The sequence below is a fragment of the Scomber scombrus genome, chromosome 12 (genome assembly GCF_963691925.1).
Source record: "Scomber scombrus chromosome 12, fScoSco1.1, whole genome shotgun sequence".
NCBI classification, from domain to species: Eukaryota; Metazoa; Chordata; class Actinopteri; order Scombriformes; family Scombridae; genus Scomber; species Scomber scombrus.
This window is the reverse complement of record NC_084981.1, coordinates 26,035,911-26,055,604: the sequence shown is the minus strand read 5'-3', so window position 1 is coordinate 26,055,604 and position 19,694 is coordinate 26,035,911. Positions and strand designations below refer to the sequence as shown.

The 19,694-nt window shown below is 40.5% G+C and overlaps 1 protein-coding gene across 1 annotated transcript in view; it reads right to left on the bottom strand.

Annotated features, from left to right (window-relative positions):
* Positions 1 to 19,694, bottom strand: part of atrnl1a (attractin-like 1a) — a 362,787-nt gene that overhangs the window by 23,913 nt on the left and 319,180 nt on the right. Inside the window, exon 27 of the mRNA XM_062429999.1 lies at positions 3,515 to 3,529. Within this exon, the coding sequence (XP_062285983.1) occupies positions 3,515 to 3,529 (15 nt within the window). The remainder of the gene's footprint in view (positions 1 to 3,514; positions 3,530 to 19,694) is intronic.

The following is a 19,694-nucleotide window of genomic DNA, read 5'->3' as shown; positions in this document are numbered from 1 at the left end:
GAGTAAAAGCCATAAAAAATATGCATACCCAAAGAAATTAATAGTTAATATGTTGAACTTAAACATCCAGTGGTCATGGAGCAACATTATCATTCATTAGGAGTCGTGTTTTTGTCCACCTGCTGAATGTAAGTCCAATGTTCACTCTCTTTTAACTCCTGAGGGAAATATCTGGCTCTTTAAGCTGCTCAATGCTCCACTATGTTCACCAGCTAGTCTACAGATAACTGTGTCTGTTTGAGCAGGTAGTGTATAATGAGCTTTATACAGCTTTTTCTCTTTTTCTCTGCCCAAAATGACGCTATGAGAGCGCTGAGAGTGAACCAAAACAGCAAAGTTGCAGGCGGACAGCTAAACAATGAGCTGAAACTCACTATAAAACCGACGGGAGCTGCAGAGTTGCTGATAATTCTCCGTAGATTCATAATATTATGCATTATTACAATACAAATATCAATTATAGCCACATTTGTATACATTTCCTATCACATAAACCATTTTCAGACTCATTTAATGCTTTCTGACTCATTCCCCTGCAGTGAGTTTGGACTAGTGGCCACATATGGAATTGCAGGTAATGCCCACTTGCCTAAAAACACTTTTTCCTATTCACAGTCATTATAAAACATACTGATAATTGTCCATTTTCACAAACTCTATTATCAGATTTTGAGCCACAATGTCAAAAAAGTGTCAAAGTCAGACAAAAAAACTAGTTTTTTTTTTTACTTGCTGAGTTTACACTAGTTATTTGTCACGGAAATGGACCGATTTGTCGATACCTTTTAACACACACACACACACATGCAGGTTGAAAAATGGATGTATGTGTGTGTGTACAGTTCCATTAGCAAGTCGACCCGCCAACACATAACACACGACCATTTGATCTCAATAGTTATTAACAGACCGCTTTAGCAAAATGACAAATCTTACAGCGGAGAATGTTTCCCTCAATCTCCGTGTGTATTGTGTGTGTGCGTGTGCTAATGTAGACTGAGTGTGTGTGTGTGTGTGTGTGTGTGTGTGTGTGTGTGTGTGTGTGTGAGTAAATGATGAAGCAGCGCCAGGGTGATGTGATGACTATAAGAGCTTTCTCTGGCTCCTTTCCCAACTTAATCACAGTAAGTGAGAGAGAGAACGAGAGAGAGAGAGAGAGAGGAGGGGGCGGAAAGGAGACAAAGGTAAAAGTGACAATTAAGCGAGAGGGAAGATAGAGGTAGGATAGAAGAGAGGAGAGAAAAACAAGAAAAAAAAGAAAGGTGATTGAGAATTTAGTAAGGTTAGTAAAGGAGAGTCGGGTGGGTGGAGTCCAGGTAGCCCATTTAAGACAATGGCACCAATCCTGCTGAGCTGTCTGTCCAGTGTAAAAGCTTTCTCAGCTGACGGCCGGTAAGCAGAGCTGAAGGAGAACAGAGGTTCTGACCCGGCAGCAAGAGAGAGATCAGGGTCTCTCGTTTTATTTATATTTTAAATACCAAGTGCCACTTAAGCCCAGACAACAGTTTTTGCTGACCGAGTGCAAATCTAGAAATTGGCTGCTTGGCAATATTGTTTCATTCTATAAAGAATTATTGGAAATAATCCAGAAAAGGATTGTTATTATTGTTGTTTTTTTCTTTACCATGCATACTTTTGAATGGTTTGTTCCATCTTAAATGCTTTTTACTTAACTTGCATTTAATGTTGACGTCTGATTTGCTTCTTTGCATTGTTTTTTTTCTTTATTTGTTATCTTTCTTTTATCAATCTGGCATTACTCAAGTAAATCAGCCCAGTTCCTCTTTTTATTCTTAAAGATCATTCCCTGTGCACAGGAGGATTTTACACAGTAAAGGTGAACACCAAAAGCCGTATTCACAAAAAACCCTGATGCTAAAAGAAGCTGAAAGTTTAAAGAAACCCTTAAAACAAAAGAGGTGTGTCAGTCTTAAATGCAGGACATTTTGTAGTTCCTATATCTGAGATAAGTTAGATGTACTTCAGAGGATTTCTGAGTCATGATACCTGCTCAGTCAGTCAGCTGCTGCAGGTAATGAACTTCTGTTTGTACCAAAGTCCGTCTTTTTGTTGCTATACTTCCTCCGCAGCTCAACAGGAAATCACAAAGAGGGAATTTATTGCTAAAAAGTCAATGTGCTTGACATGCACTTGATATGATATGACTGACTCAGACTGCTGAAGACTTTATTCTAACAGGCAGAGACCAGCTGCCTTTCTGCTAAATCTATGCAAATGTTTATATGCTCTTTATGTTTATTTTTACAATATTAGTTATATTATTAAATCACCACTTTTTAAACTATCCTCCTGCAGGCTCTGTTACCTGATTCGATGAGGTTTTTTCAAATGTAAGCATCAGTGTAAACATTGAGGAAAAGGTGGAGGGGATGAACATCAGTTATTTTGATTAAATACACAATCAAGATCATCTCTGTGTCCATATCTACATCAGAGGGAACCAGAGGTAAATTGGAGGGATTAAACACTGGCTGCAGTCCTGAACACATGGGTCTACTTCGCCTGTTATGTCATTTTTTTTTACTGAAACACTTCATCCTGGAATAGCAGACAGCACCATTCAACCAGGTGACTCTCCTCTGAGAATAGAGGAGGAGGTGTGTGCTTTATGATGAATAAGGATTGGAGTGACGGTGGTCATTATCACAGCGGTTTTCATCCCACCACATGTTTGTACAAAGGCTCTGTTCTCTGTTGGATCTTTGCAAAGACTTGAACCGCTCACAGACGGGTAATCCTGATGCTGCGCTCAGTGTAGCTGCAGACTTCAATCATGCTAACTTTAAGAAGGTTACGCCTGACTTCCATTAACATATTGAATGTGCAACAAGGAGGAATAAATATGCTGGATCACTGAAACATGCCAAACGCCTACAGAGCAGAATCACTACTCACATTCGGGGAGAACAACTATGCGGCCATCTTGCTAAGGTCAAAGTATATTAAAAAAGCTATGATGTATGTCACTTAGACAAGGTATTATTTATAAAGTACATTTCAGAAACAAGGCAATTCAAGATGCTTTACACTACTATTCATTCATTCACCAATACTGCTTTAATTCTAATTTAACCATTAAAATATGATTGTCTAAAATCTCATTAACCTTTGTGTCGTCCTACCGGGTCAAATTGACCCCGTCTGTTTTGACTGTTCCTTCTTTCCTCCCTTCCTTCCTTCCTCCCACACTCCTTCTTTCCTCTGTCCTTCTTTCCTCCTTTCCTCTTTTCTTTTCTCCATCCCTCCCTCATTCCTTCTTCCATCCCTCCCCCTTACCTTCATTCCTTCCTTCCTTTCCTCCATCCTTCCCTTCTCCCTTCCTTCCTCCTTTCCTTCCTTATTCCTCCCTTTCTCCCCTTCCATCTTCCTCCATTCCATCCTCCTTTTCTTCCTCCTTTCCTTCCTTCTTCCTCCCTTCCTTCCTCCTTTCGTTCCTTCTTCCTCCATTCCTTCTTTCCTTTCCTGCATCCTTCCCTTCATTCCCTTCCTTCACTCCTTCCTTCCTTCCCTTCCATCCTCCTTTCCTTCCATCTTCCTCCCTTCCATCCTCCTTTCCTCCCTTCTTCCTCCCTTCCTTCCTCCTTTCCTTCCTTCTTCCTTCCTTCCTTACTTCCTCCATCCTTCCCTTCCTTCCTTCTTCCTCCCTTCCTTACTTCTTCCTCCCTTCCTTCCTTGACTCAAGGACAACAGGAGGGTTAACACAGGTTTTACACTTATTCGTGGAACTTATAGTCAATAAGCCTCATTTACATAAAACTATACCTTATTTTTGAGTTAACGCCTGTTGTCCTCCTAACTCAAAACCCTGAGGACAACAGTAGGGTTGAAGAGCTTTTTTTTCTTTTTCTTTTCTCTTCCACCTTATATAACCGTGTGAGGTTTTTACAATCCAACCACACATTGCTTTGAGAGCAGAAAAGAACAGGACGAGGCCATGTGATCTAAACCTGATGAACAACAGCATGTGTCACCAGAGCGTGACAGAAGTGTCATGGCTGTGTCGTTACACAATGATATTTCTCTTTGTGCATTTGAAGGAAAAGAGCGGATCTAACCTCGTTTTATTTGGTTCTTTATCCTCGTAGTCATGTGTGTTTCAACATGCGCATATCAAACAGACAAAAAGAGCTTCTTGTCACATCAGTCAGACATCGTGTATAAGCCGCTGCTGGCTCTAAAACATCACCTGTAAGTGAGCAATGTCTTTATTTTTTTTTACAGTGTGTTTGCCAAGAAAACAACCAGAGAGAGAGAGAGAGAGAGAGAGAGAGAGAGAGAGGAAAAATCACACAAGGTCACTCTATAGAGTCCATTTCTTCTGTCTGTTTGACTTTCTTCTTTCATTTATCAAAAAAGAAAGAAAAAGCAACAAATAGAGGGAAAAAAAAGACAAATTCTAGAGACGTTTTTAGAGAAGTAAGGTCATTCAACAAAGTGTCAGTCTCACCACTCTCCTCCTTTCATCTCTTCTCCTCACAGCTTCTTTCCTCAACTCTCCCCTCCCTTTCTCTATATGTTTTTTATTTTTATATCCACCTCTCTCCTTTTGTCTCTTGCACTCACCTCCAACAAACAGTAGTTGCAACAGTCATCCCATTTTATGTCCCAGGGATGAACAAAGTGGTCAATTGAGCAGTATTTACAGGTGGGGGTTGGGGTGGGGGGGGGGATAAATTGCCCGAGGCTAAAAGGAAATTGAACCATAAGTTTATCTTCCTCTGAATAGCTGTTTTTTCCCCCTCTTTTTTTCTGCTCTGATGCTGCGTTCTCTGACGGCTTTCACTGAATTTCTACTCTGGATTTAGAGCGGGACGAAATCACAGTTGTGGTAAATTGCAAAATCCTAATCCAATCATCCAAATAAGCACGTAAGCAAGTAACTTGGTCGCTAGCAAGCAAAAGGCATGAAAATACAATCTACTGTGAGAAACTGAGCTACTGAGCGTTGGTCACTGATAAACAGGAGACGTAGAAGTACAGCGCTGTTACTCCATTACAATACTCTCATTTCAAAATATGCTAATTACAGTATTAGTCAGAGCAAAAAGGGCAGAAAAAAGACTCACTTGTGTGCTCGAGCGCTGGGGATTCAATTATAATACGAACAAAGCATTTTAGACTGTGACATTAAATCATTTTATACACGTTGACACTCACACTGGTCATAGATGGCGATAGATCGGTTTCCAAGCAACGCCATAAGCGAGGAGAACAGAAAAACAAACCCAGACAGAGAAGAATGAAAGCTTAAACTTTGTGTCGTCCTCCCGGGTCAAATTGACCCCGTCTGTTTTGACTGTTCCTTCTTTCCTCCCTTTTCTTCCTTCCTTCCTTCTTCCTCCCTTCTTTCCTCCGTCCTCCCTTCATTCTTCCTTCCCTCCTTCCTCCCTCTCTCATTTCCTTCCATCTTCATCCCTTCCTCCGTCCTCTCTTCGTTCTTTCCTTCTTCCCTCCTACCTCCCTTCCTTCCTCCCTCCCTCCTTTCCTTCTTCCTCCCTTCCTCCCTCCTTTCCTTCCTTCTTTCTTACTTCCTTATTTCCTCCATCCTCCCTTCCTTCTTTCCTTCCTCTCATCTTCCTCCATTCCTTCCTCCCTCATTTCCTTTTTTCTTCCTCCCTCCTTCCTTTCTTACTTCTTCCTCCCTCCTTCTTTCCTCCCTTCCTTCCTCCCTCCTTTCTTACTTATTCCTCCTTTCCTTCCTTCCTTCCTTCCTCCCTCCCTCCTTTCCTTCCTTCCTTCTTCCTCCCTTCCTTCCTTGACTCAAGGACAACAGGAGGGTTAAGAGAAGAAGTTTTATGCCTTAAAACTGCAGAAATCGCCGAAGTTATAGATAGAAAATGTTCATTATCCGAAAAAGGAAATCACCCATTTAGCTCCCAGAGTGCAGAATTAGCCGTTAGCTTCAGAGACCTGAATTAAATGAGGCAGTGGATGATTTTTTAACACTGAAAACTGCAGGCTTGCTGTATGAGGTCAAAGCAGCTCACTCTTTTTATGTTTTACTGTGTGTGTGTTTAAAGCTGTAGAGTAAAGAGTGCAAACATTTGTCAGCCTCTCATCAATGATGTGGTGATTAGTTCGATGTGCTCAGTGTGCTGTGTAAACTCAGCACATCGACGCTTTGGGTGGAAAATGCATTGTGTTCTTTACGTTATGACAACAGATTATATACAGTCTATTACAGGTGTGCACAGTCTGCTGTTGTGATCAATAATACTAAATAAATCCTATATTACCGATATTTTCATGCTAACGTTACTTTTGTAACGGGAGCTTCTGTGTTTGATGGTTTGAGACACATTCAGATCACTTCGGACATCCTGTAAAGTTAAATTTGTGTGGTCTGTGTTTGTGTTATCTCTGTTTCTAGTGGCTGTTTCTTATTGGGAGATGTGCAGCGTTTTGTATGTATTAAATTACAGTTACTGATGAAAATGTTGATGATTACAAAGGAGGTTACATCTGAAGTCAGACCTTTAAGATTTTGCTCAGGAGGGTTTTTTCCTCATTTTTTAATATTTAACATGTTACTGAATACATATATTGATGTTTTTAATTCTTTGAAATCAATATTATTTTTTTATGTTTAGTAAATAAATCATGATGTGGGTTATTTGGAGCACACATGGGCTTAAATGGAGTCACAGTACCAATTAAACCCACTTTATTCATCAAATATCTTTATTTGATATTCCAAAATCTACATGAACTAATGAATACATTTTCAAATGAGAGATAAATGTTGCTTTATAAGAAATGATCTCCCTTATAAATCATGTCAGTATCCATGAAAAACAGCTGGACTTAGATTTTGGTGCTTAATGGGAACATTTACCCTAACAGATGATCTTAGATCTTAGTTAGTTAGTTAGTTAGTTAGACAGGGAGGAAGGAAGGAAATAAGGAAGGAAGGAAGGAAGGAAGGATGGACAGATGGAGGGAACATTTACCCTAACAGCTGAAAACATTGGTTAGACAATTAGAAAAGTCATCAAATGTAATAAGTTACATTACTTTGATTAGGTAATTGAAATAGTTACATTACTTATTACATTTTAAATAGAGTAACTAGTAATCTGTAACCTATTACATTTCCAAAGTAACTTTCCCAACCCTGGAGTCATAAGTTATTTAGCCAAGTAGTTTGGCAATCAAAAAATGAGAGTCATCTCTAAACACAAATTTTAATCGTTTCCTGCAAGTTCTTTATTTCTAAATACTGAAAACATCCATAAACAAGCTTTCAGGACATTGTGGTTGCGTCTTTTTTGGCCCACCTGCTCCCCTTTTATCGTGTTACCACCCTATGCTATTTTTTTGGGAAATTAGATAATCCACAAATTAAACTGTTCAGCTGAAGCTCCTCCACCATCCTCCCGTCAAGTCCCCCCCCCCCAGCCTTTTCCTCTTGTGCATCAACCATTTACAACATTACCAGCTTTCAATAGCGCTAGTGTTTTTCTTTCTGGTTGACTGGGCTCTGTGATGGGTCTTTGGGTTTTGGAGAATGAGGTGAAGGTAACAGCTTATTGCCTCATGAAATTTTGGCTACAGGAAAAAATGGTGTTATCTAAGTGCCTCGGAGCTCCTACTTGAAAACCAGACTCCTCAACAAAGAGGGGCCTGAAAGTAAGTAAAGTCACTATTCAATCGCATTTGAGTTCTTTAACATTTTTCTATCTTTTAATAGGCTCAATGCAAAACGTTTTGGGGCTACCGACAGCACGCACAAGCTTAAGTGAACAAAGAGCTAATGATAAAGCTAGCTTTCGGGTGAAATTGAGTTTATTCTTTCGCGCCGAGGAGAAGAAACCTTTTCAGTGGTTGTGATATCGGCTTGTTAAGAAGTGAGTTTTGTTGCAGGGTTTTTCCATCAGCCCATGCAGGTTGGTGCACTTTAGCTATGCAGAGCGTCTCCGCAACAGCCTCGTAGCAAGGATAAACCATGGCGACACTTCTCATCTATGTCAAACAAGCTGTGAGTTAAAGTCTCAACAAGTGTAATAGAGAAACACTCGAGTGCTCCCAGAATAACTTGGTGCAACGACACCAAACCCAACAGAAAAACACCCAAAACTTTACTCACAGGACCTCTGACAGTGACTTCATGACTTTAACCTTTGTATCGTTCTCCCGGGTCAAATTGACCCCGTCTGTTTTGACTGTTCCTTCCTTCCTTCCTTCCGCCTGTCTGTCCTTCCTCCCTCCCTCCTTCCTTCCTTCCTTTCCTTCCTCCCTCCCTCCCTCCCTCCTACCTTCCTTCCTTCTTTCCTCCGTCTCCTTCCTCCCTCCCTCCCTCCTACCTACCTTCCTTCCTTCTTTCATCCCTTCCTTCCTTCCCTCCTTCCTGCCTCCCTCCTTTCCTTCCTTCTTCCTCCCTCCTTTCCTTCCCTTCCTTCTTCCTTCCTTGACTCAAGGACAACAGGAGAGTTAAGGTTGAGTAAGAGACAACCTCACAGCCGTAATCACCTAATTATGACCCAGAGAAGTGATGCAATTCAGATGACGTCAATATAAGGTCACAAATGTCTAAAATCGGAGGATGGCTGCATAGATAGACGGCAAAGAAGTGGATTTAGCTGCAGGAGACCACTGTTCACTTTCCATTTCTAACCCCGAGTTGGGACAGTTTTTAAAAAATGTATCTATGATTATTGTGATGTTTACTGTTGCTATGACAATAAGGGTTTGCTGGACCGTATACTTCATTCTGCTTAACTTTGACCTGTTGTCCTCAATCATATACATGTCTTAGTGCCACCTAGTGGTAGAAAAAAACGCAATACATTAAATAAGTGTAAAAATGAGAAGGCGGGACTCTTGGCCAAGTCAATCAACAGCCGACAAACAGATAAAAGTGGACAAAACCTGATCAAATTCTATGGTTGAAACTTCTTCATTTATGCTTTATAACGTTTGTAGTTTGATATGCTGCACAAATTTGACTAATTTTAGCAATAGCAACAAGCTAGGTCCCTGTTCAAAGACAATGTTCAGTTTTTGTACTTATCAGGTCTCACAAATCCCAAATATCTCGGAGAAATTAAATATAAGATAATATTCCTTTATTAGTCCCACAATTGGGAAATTTGCATTATTGCAGCAGGAAGTGGACAGTAAAATAGAAGAGCAGCAATAAGAAAAAAATATAAATAATAAGTTCGAAAAACAATAAAAACAATAAAAGTAAAAAATCTAAATAATAAAATAATTGTGACATTATTTACATGAGTCATGTTGGTATAAAAATGCATATTAAACAAAAGCTATTGAGGCCAGTAACCATGTTTTAAGTGATCATTTTGACCAAATCATGATCTTTCTCTGACACTAGCTACGTGTTTTTGGTGCCTAAACCTAATCAAACCTTCACACCATAAAATATAATTATTATTAACTGTGATTTGTACGTTTTGGAAAGCTGCCGACACTTTAGAAAAACATTGCTGTGGGTCGTTCATGGAGTTCACGGTACAATCGATCTGTGCAGTCGTTTAATTATGAGGATGTGTTGATAATGACAGTGTGATGACCTGTTTGTGAAATAACCTTCATCCACCTCTCTCTCTCTCTCTCCTTTCCTCAAATATCTCTCCCTCTCTTCTCTCTTATTTCTTTTCGCTTCACATCGTCTCCTCAGTCCTCTCCTCTCCTCTCGTTGTCCCTCACAATCTTCATTGTCAGGCCTTTCCATCTTCCCCATTACTTCCATCACTCTCACTCACTATCTCCTCCTCCTAATGGCCTCTTCTCTTCTCCTCTCTCTCTCTCTCTCTCTCTCTCTCTCTCTCTCTCTCTCTCTCTCTCTCTCTCTCTCTCTCTCTCTCTCTCTCTCTCTCTCTCTCTCTCTCTCTCTCTCTCTCTCTCATTTTTTTTTTTTTTTGGCTGTCTTGTACACCACTCTCTCACTCTCTCAAACTGACACTATCAACCCCATTGCTGGACAAACAATAGATAATGTCTTACAGTCTCACTCTATATCCCAGCATTGATTTGGTGATGTACGAGTTTACACGTCAATATTGAAACTGGACTTAAAAACTTTAACTTTTTAGACATCTAGGTAATATATAATACTGGTGTTTAGATTCCAGTCAATGTGAAGCAGCTTTTAAATACATGATCAATGAAGGAAGGAAGGGAGGAAGGAAGAAGGAAGGAAAGGAGGGAGGGAGGAAGGAAGGAAGGAAGGAAGGAAGGAAGGAAGGAAGGAATGAATGAATGAAGGATGGAGGAAAGAAGGAAGGAAGGAAGGTATGATGGAGGAAGGAAGACAAGGGAGGAAGGAAGGAGGGAAGAAAGGAGGGATGGAAGGAAGGAAGGAAAGGAGGGAGGACGGACCGAGGAAAGAAGGAAGGAAGTTAGGAGGGAGGGAGGAAAAGAGGAAAAGAGGAAGGGAGGAAGGAAGGAAAGAAGGACAGAGGAAAGAAGGAAGGGGGGAAGTTAGGGGGGAGGAAAGAAAGAGAGAAGGAGGGAGGTAGGAAAGGAAGGAAGGAAAGAAGGACAGAAGGAAGGAAGAAAAGGGGATGGAGGAAGGAAAGAAGAAAGGGAGTAAAGAGAGAGGGAGGAAAGAAAGATATAAGGAGGGAGGGAGGAAGGACAGATGGAAGGAAGGAAGGGAGGAAAGAAGGAACAGTCAAAACAGACGGGGTCCATTTGACCCAGGAGGACGACACAAAAGTTAAATATATAGATCAAAACGCTACTAAAACAATCCTTTGTGTCTAATGAACATTACGTTTCTAATCAGATATCACCTAGTTTGAACCGACATGTCTTGACATCTATTTAGCTGCAAATCACCAAATCAATGCAAACTGCACACATGAGTGAATACCACTACTGCATGCAGCTGGATTCAGCTCGGAGTCAAATAAGGCTTCACCGAGACGCTTGTTCATAACCAGAGAAAAAAAACAACAGCCTCCACAGCTGGAGTATATCAGGCATCTCTCCCAACGATACTTGTCTTATCTTTGTTCGTACCAACAGAAGCCTCGGGCACAATCTCAGTACGCAGCAGGGTCTTTGTTACGCTCAATGTCGTGGCATTATATCTGAAATACTCACTTCTCTTGTGTTCAAAGCAAACTTGTTTATATAAAAAAACATCGATAGAGTACAAGAGTAGAAGCATTGCATCAAATGTAAGTCCAATGCTATGTGTCATTATTCAATCTATTTAGGTTAAGTTTGAGATTTGTAAAGTTGGCAAATATGGCAAACTTATATAACCCCTTACATCCTATTCAGGGTCAAATTTGACCCATTTTTACATTTGAGAACTATAAAACTATCTATGCACATTTTGTTTTAGCCAGACTTTTCCTAATGTAACCCCATACTATACAACAATGGAAATAAAATGCATCATTTGTAAAAAAAAAAAAGAAAAACAATTTGCAGGTGATACACATTTTTATATATGCAAATGTACAAATTTGACCTGTTTTTATTTAAAAATGTAAAAAAAAATATCAGCATTTAAACATTTTTGTTGTTTTCCTGGACCATAAAATAATGACTGTGAATGTATTTTAATCAAATAGAAGGATTAATCAAACATTCATTAATAACTGATGGGGAATTTATGAATGTGAATTGGTGTAGAGACTAATTATGAGTCAGAATATGAAGAGTATGTAAAGGTTAACAAAACACCTTTTTTCCATCTTGTTCACCTTGTTCATTTTATCACATATTCCTAGATATATTTTTTTACTACAATCACTGTGACCTGACTACAATATTTTATTCTCTTTTATGTATCTACAATGACAATATAAATCCTTGAATCCTTGCTCATTTATTTAGACATATTGTACACTATTTTTTAGGATCTTGTTATTGGTATTTCTGAACTTGAACTAGTAAAAAAGATGGCTTTGACAAGAATGATGAAGAATTTGAGCTCCAAAAGAAAAGGAAAAAAACACATATGTGAAGGTTACTCTGAGTCACGATTGATTGTTCCCCCCCCCCCCTCTCTATCTCTCCCTCTCTCTCTCTCTCTCTCTCTCTCTCTCTCTCTCTCTCTCTCTCTCTCTCTCTCTCTCTCGCTCTTCCACATCTTCCCCGGTGGCATTTTAAGTAGCTTTAAAACTGACACAAAGGAGGAAGACTAAGGGGCTTGGAAGCCGCTGTAACCTCCGACTGGCCCACATCTCACACGTAGGAACACACACATCTAACACGTAGGAACACACACATCCACACACACAAAAAAACACGCTGCTGCTCCCTGAACCCTGAGGTGTGGAGAGCGCCCTCCTGTCGTGCCCTCCTTAGCCGATTAGACCGGCCATGCATGTCCACCCCCGCGGGGCAGAAAATTGTTGTGTCCAATCCTCTCTCCATCCAAAAAAACCCCTTTTTCCATTTCCTCCTCTCTCTCTCTCTCTCTCTCTCTCTCTCTCTCTCTCTCTCTCTCTGTCTGTATATGTCGCTCACCTCCCTGGGGAGTCTGCTGGATTGAGAGGAAATGGTGCTGATCAGGGTGTGAGACAGATAGTGTGTGTGTGTGTGTGTGTGTGTGTATGTGTGTGTGTGTGTGTGTGTGTGTGTGTGTGTGTGTGTGTGTGAGTGGGGACATGCAATTTCTGGATTTAAGGATTTTTCTATTTTGCTTCTGAATGCATGCATGAGTTTGGGGTCAAGGCTGCAAAAAATCTGTCAGCTTCACTTCCACATCTTCAAATGTGAATCACTATCTCTGACCTTTACAGTATAGGTGAGCGTGCGTTGCCGTGCCGATCCCTCCTCGTGGCATTTGATATATAAAGAGGAGAGAGCTGTTTTCTTTTAATTAATAAAAAAACAAGCGAGAAACCGAAGTTTGCAATTTACATCTGGATTTAGCTCATAGCCCGAGGAGAAGGAGACGGAGGGAGCAGGCGGACATGTTTGAGGTATTTCTAAGAAAAAAGAAAAAAAAAGAAGAACAAAAAGAAAAAAGAAAATCCCTCCAAGCCTCGAGAGTGAGAGGAGATTTTCCAGCACAAAGTGGTATCTTTATCCCTATAATCAGACAGATCCAACAGCAGATACAGCATGCCTCGTCTCTTCTGTTCTCCTCCTCTCTTTTTATTCCCCCCCTTCTCTACTCTCCATAAAAAATACATGTGCTTCACTTCTCATAAACAGTTTGTTGTCACCTACAACTGGTAAACAAGTCAACAAAAAGGCCCCGAAGAGAGGACATCTGTTGTCTTGGTGACAGGCTGTCCTCCAGCATCATCCTGACAGCTCAATACTTACATTTAAAATGTATGAAGACACCGACACACAGCGTGGTTCAGATAAGGAAAGAAGAGGAGAGAGTATGAGGGAAAACAAGGAGAGAAAGGGAGAAGAGGAGATGGATAGGGGTAGAGGGGTAGAGGGGAAGAGAGAGGAAATGATAGGAGAAGGGATGAAAGAAGAGGAAATGAGAGGGTTGAGGAAAGGAAATAAGGCGAGGAAGCATGGAGATGAAACAGAAAAAAGGTGAGGTGAGGAGAGGTAGGAGATGAAGATGACAGGTAAGGAAAAATATGATAGGGGAGAGGACAAAAAAGAGGAGGAGGAGAGGAAGCTTAAAGGTGCAGGAGAACACAGCCTTAGTGATGAAAGAAAGAAGGAGTGCAGGAGGGGCGGACGGCGGGATGAGGAGACAGAGACGAGGGAGCGAGAAGATGACAAAGCTGAAATCAGGAGAAGACATGAAGAATGATATTCGTTTAAACACACACACTCTCTTTCTCTCTCTCTCTTTCTTTCTTTCTGGCTTCAAGCGGCACCGCTGGGAGTCGGTGGCTCTGAGTTGCACTCTGTGTTGGTGGGAACGGAGTCGGCTGCTTGTCAAACGAATCGCTTAGTGGTGTTTGAAGGCTCCCAGAGTGGGACTGAGATCGAGTGTCATGTTGAATCAGCCTTTTTTCCCTCGCAGAGCCTCCATGCACCATTACGGCAAATTATTTACAATTTTCATCTATTAGAGTGTTAATCTGTCTATAGATTCTGCTGCCTCACACACCCACACACCCAAACACACACACACACACACACACACACACACACACACATCCACACACACACACACATCGTCTGCATTCCTGCCATCCTGTAACTGATGCTCTTTATCTTTGCACACTGTACTTATTTTCTTCCCCCCCACTCCGTCTGTATCTTTGCTCTTTTCCTCCACCTCCTGCATGCATTCACTACTATTTACAATTCTACTGCAAACAGTTTGTACTTTAAACATTTCTAACATTTGTTGCCTGTTTGTTAAGTCCAGTATCCTTAAAAATTACATGCATATCGGACAGTTTCCTACCTCGTGATTTTACATCTTATGCAGATGTTTAGTGCCCATGCAAAATGTGATGAGGAAATTAGTAAAGGTGTGGAGGTCATGGTAATGCATCAGACTTTCATGCAATAGACTGGATTTTGGAGACTGTCCTCTCAGGATCAGTCATTAATGCAAGCGCCCCAAAACAACATATATTGACGTTCAAATGATAGAAGGCCTCTATTGGCTGTAGTTATTATGAAGGGAGTAAAAGGAGAAAGTACATGGTGTAAATATATGGCTCCAAAGTTTGCATGGATGGATCAAACAAAACATGGAAGATCGCTGTTCATTTCCCATTTTCAAAAGTGACCAAAATTGTCCCATAACCTATTTCAACCATGATGCTGTCTTAAGTAGGCAGTCATTTTTTACCCCAACCATGCATATTTCCGAAGTCAAACCAGAGCTATTATCAGATCAGTAAATGCTTCAGTGTGTAATACTGGATTGCATGGACCAAAAATGTATTTTGTAATTTCCTTTGTAAGATTTGTTTGTTTTGCAAGTCCAATTGCAAACTCGCTATTTCATGTTTGCCTTTTAACATGTTCAATAGTAAGTCATAACTTACTAAAGGTATTAGAAGGAAGGAAAGGAGGGAGGAAGGAAGGAAGGAAGGAAGGAAGGAAAGGATGGAGGAAGGAAGGAGGGAAGGAAGGAAGATAGGAGGGAGGAAGAAGGAAGGAGAGAGGGAGAAAGGAAAAGAGGAAGGGAGGAAGGAAGGAAGGTAGGAGGGAGGGAGAAAGGAAAAGAGGAAGGGAGGAAGGAAGGAAAGAAGGACAGAGGAAAGAAGGACAGAGGAAAGAAGGAAGGGGGGAAATTAGGGGGGAGGAAAGAAAGAGAGAAGGAGGGAGGTAGGAAAGGAAGGAAGGAAGAAAGGAAAGAAGGTAACACCTTTGTAATTGTGTGGCCTTGTCTGCAATAACCATGAGTATGTTAGCTGCCTAACTCTAAACATCCTTTGACTGCAGATCATTTGGCATCAGTATGATCTTTCCTTAATCTTAACCAGACAATAGCTGCTATGCACACATGTTGCAGAAAGAGGGAAATATTAAAAACGTTGGCTCTGGACATGAATAAGAACAACAAATAATGCCGGTGGGCTTTTGCAGAATCGTCCAATATCAACAGCCTTGTCTTGCAACAGGGCTGCTGCTGACCTTACTTCACTTCCTCATATACTGCCGTCATCATTCTTGTACTTATTTATTGGTATAAGGCTCTGTAAGGTATGGGACTTTTACTCACAGATCTTAATGCATCCAACTTATAATAATATATTATTATAAAATCTCTCTCTATGAATCATTCAGCCTGAATCTGTCCTTCTGTTTCTCTTCCAGTTTTCCCCTCTCTGCGTCTTTGTCTCACTTCATTTCTCTCTACTTATTTATTCCTTCTCTCTCTGTCATTTCATCTTCTCTTCTTCATCCTTCCCAGTCCTCAGTGCGTCGGACACCGTGAGGTCACACCCTTGTCTCCATACACCTGCATATTAGGCATATTGCATGAATGGCGGCTGTGTTTGTGTGGGAGTAAATGAGAGAGGTGGTGGAGAGAGTGTGTATATATGTGTGTGTGTGTGTGTGTGTGTGTGTGTGTGTGTGTGTGTGTGTGTGTGTGTGTGTGTGTGTGAGTCGGCTGTTGCGTCGTAGAATTTCCATTTTAATCAGCACGTCGGTGAGCGAACAATCCTATTACCGCGAGGAAGGACAGAGGGGCCACTTCACAACCTCTCCCTCTTCCTCTCTCTCTCTCTCTCCCTCGATCAGTCCCTCCATCCCTCTCTCTCTATTTCTGTGAGACGACAAATTAATCATCTCTCTAATGCTTCATGAAAGCCAAACTTTTTCTTTTTTTTCTTCTTTTGCCTCTTCTTAATTCGGGAGGTGGAGTATATCTTTCATTCACCCCCTCCTCCTCCTCCTCTTCCAGATGCACACACACACACACAAAGAAACACACACTTTCTCTGTCCTCTCTACTCCTCTTTTCACTATTAGTGTTTGAAAGATTAATGTGTTTTCTGGCTGCCAAGGATGCACAGTTGCATCCACAAGGGAGCATATACACACACATACTGTATATACCTGGTTGCAAACACACACACACACACCCACTTATATTGTATAAATGTATACACATGCACGCCAAGACGCATGTGCACGCATGAACTCACGTAACAATGCTCCAAAGGCCATCATCATTCCTGAAAATGTTTTTTTTCCCCCCCTCCTCCAAATTCAGTATTGACGGACTGTAGAGGAGGAGGCGTGGAGGTATCGATCAAAGAGAAAAGAGGAGAACAGAGAAACACACTCATCATTAAGAAGGCAGGGAAGTAAAGCCTGTACACTGAGGAAATAGCCTATAGCCTAATGAGAACGAATATGGTTGCCAGGTACGGCACCGCAGTCTGGTTCCACACCTCTGAACCGCTGCACACGTCTGGAAATTGTGTCAGTGATTTAAAGACAAAAAGAAGAAAGGTCTGTTTTTGCTCTCTTGTGAGTGTCTGTTTGTCCATTTGAACAAAACAACAGAGCTAATCAGAGCCTTAGCGGGCAAGATTCAGACTGTTAAAACTGTTAGGATAAATTGATTTGAAGCATAGTTATGGTCTCAAAGTAAGTGCTGCTGGAGTCATGATGTAGCAGTGTCTCAAAACCTTAAATACACAATAATCAAACTCATTTTACACAGCAATTGGTCAGGTACGTGGATGTATAAAAGTAGATGTAAAAGAGGTTAACATGTTATGATAAGTTTATGATATGAACTTGTTAACTGATTTCCAAATTTAAAAAAACATATAAAAAGTCAATGATTGCCTTCATAGAAAAATAACTTTCATTAAAGGTTCCCTGTGGTGTTGTTGGCCTCTAGTAGCGCTATAGAGCAGTGTTTTTATGAATGCACCAACAAAGGTGGAGAAGAAGAAGACGACAAGCTAGTAAACAAGGATGTAAGGGTCAATGATGTTTTCTTGTGTCCATGTGGTTTAGTCAAATTTAAAGGGGTTAAAATGTGAAAATAAACGTATGAATAACTTACACACATTCTTTTTTTGTGGACCCAGCATCACATTTCTGCTTTTAATCCATTTTGAGAGAATATATTAGAGGATTATGGTAAAAATGTCTAAGTGGTGTAACCATAAAAACTTTGTACCAAATAATTCAACTTGCTTAAAAACACTAAATTCTCAATAAAACACCATATCAACTAGTTTGGCATGATCTTACATTATAACTTTTTATATTGAATAAAGGTAATGGAATACAATTGTTCTAAATATTACATTTAATCTGGTAACCATGGAGATCAGGAACCATTTACATTGTTTTAAATGAAGTAATTATTAGTATAAATCCACTTAAATACACTGTAGGTGGATAAAATATGTAATACGTATCATTCTTTTGTGGTTACACCATTTGACATTTTCAGGAGCATTCAGTCTTACTTTTGGTAAAACAAATGGTGCAAATGTCATAAAACCAACAAAAATACCAAACTTTTAATTTGTTTGCAGGAAAACTTCACAGTGCACCTTTAAACTAGTATTTGCTCATATAAAGCCATCTTTGGAGTCACAGTATGAAGTTTTCATCAGACTGCAGCATTTTTCTGTCCACCAGAGAGTTTCCCGGTGAGACATTGAGCCTGATGATAAGTAAAGACGAGCTCTGACAGAACAGGTTCCTCGGTGCACCGGTGACTCGGTCCTCAGAGGTGTTTTTGAGGAAACCTGACCCAGAAACAGTTATTTACTTTGCTCCGAGCTCGCCACTGCTGAGCAATAAAAAAAAACACCAGCATGCCAAGCGCTCAGGATGAATTGTTTGAGTGTCTCGTGGGTGAATCTCGGTGAAATGCAATTCAGCATAAAGGCCAAAGCCCTTTAGTTCACAAGCTTCTCACTGCAAGCAACAAAAAAAAAGAGGAGAAAACAAACCATAGAGGAAACACAATTACTGACTTTCTCTCTGACTGTCAGTTTTACTTCAGAGCTGAGTCATCCCACTCTGTTTCATACTTTTATTTCTCTTCATAACAATTTCTTTCCACTTCTACAATAGTCATATTAATTGCTTTTCAATTCAGTCTCATTTCTTTATTTTGCTATCTTCCTCCCTGTAATACCTTATCAGTCTGCTACGCTCTTTTCTGTTCGCTGGATTTAACTTGAATTGACTCCAAATTTGTCACATTGTCACATCAAAACAAGACAATTAAAATGAATAAAACACACATTTTGATATAGCAAACAATGTTCAACATGTTATTACGATATTTAAATCAAATATTTTGTCAGGCTACAGCACTCTGATGCTTACTGAACAGCTGGGTCATGATGGTTTTCTGTCAATATGGCTTATCTAGTGCAGAGTTTACCTCCTAAAACAAGACATTTATGCATAAATGACCAAATAAATCATGCATTGTTATTCTAAGACATTGCATATGTGTATTTTTACTGATCTAGCACCATCATAAAAGGGACTTTTTTGACAAGTTGAAGTTGAAGTCAGGGATAGAAACCAACTAAGAAACAGTAATGAACAAATATTTAAACTTAATACACTTAAAGACACTTTAAACCAGATATATCGTCACTTTTTCAGTTGTTTATTTCTACATCCAGCAGTTATGGAGCAATATTATCATTCATTAGGAGTCGAGTTTCTGTCCATCTACTTAATGTAAGTCCAATATTCACTCTCTTTTAGCTCTGTTTTTGTTCTCCACCAACTCCTGAGGGAAATATATGGATCTTTAGCTGCTAAATGCACCACTATTCGCACTTTTCCACTACAGTTCCAGCACGACTCGCCTCGACTCACCTCGCCTCGCCACGCTTCCAGGACAGACCTTTTCCATTACAAAAAAGTACCTACTCAACGTGGGCGGGGTCGTCATAGCACGGCTCCGCGAAACTGCCGTGACTTCGTTTTATACGCGACACAAAACACATAAACAATGGAGGACATGGAGGCCGTGGTGTACTTGCTGCTGTATGTGGCTTTCTGTCACACACAAAGCAAGAAAATTGAGCCGTATAGCTGTAACTATGGTAACGCTGCTGCTGGTATTTAAAAATGCCGGGTTTGATTCTTGTGTGGGACGGCTCATGACTCACACAACTCTTCGGACCAATCAGCGGCCAGCAGTGTGTCGACGTCACATTTTAGTACTGGCTTGGCTCGCTTGGAACCTCACCAGAGCAGGTACTAAAAAAGTACCAGGTACCAGGTACTTTCCCTAGTGGAAACGCAAAAAGAACCGAGGCGAGTCGAGGCGAGTCGTGCTGGAACTGTGTAGTGGAAAA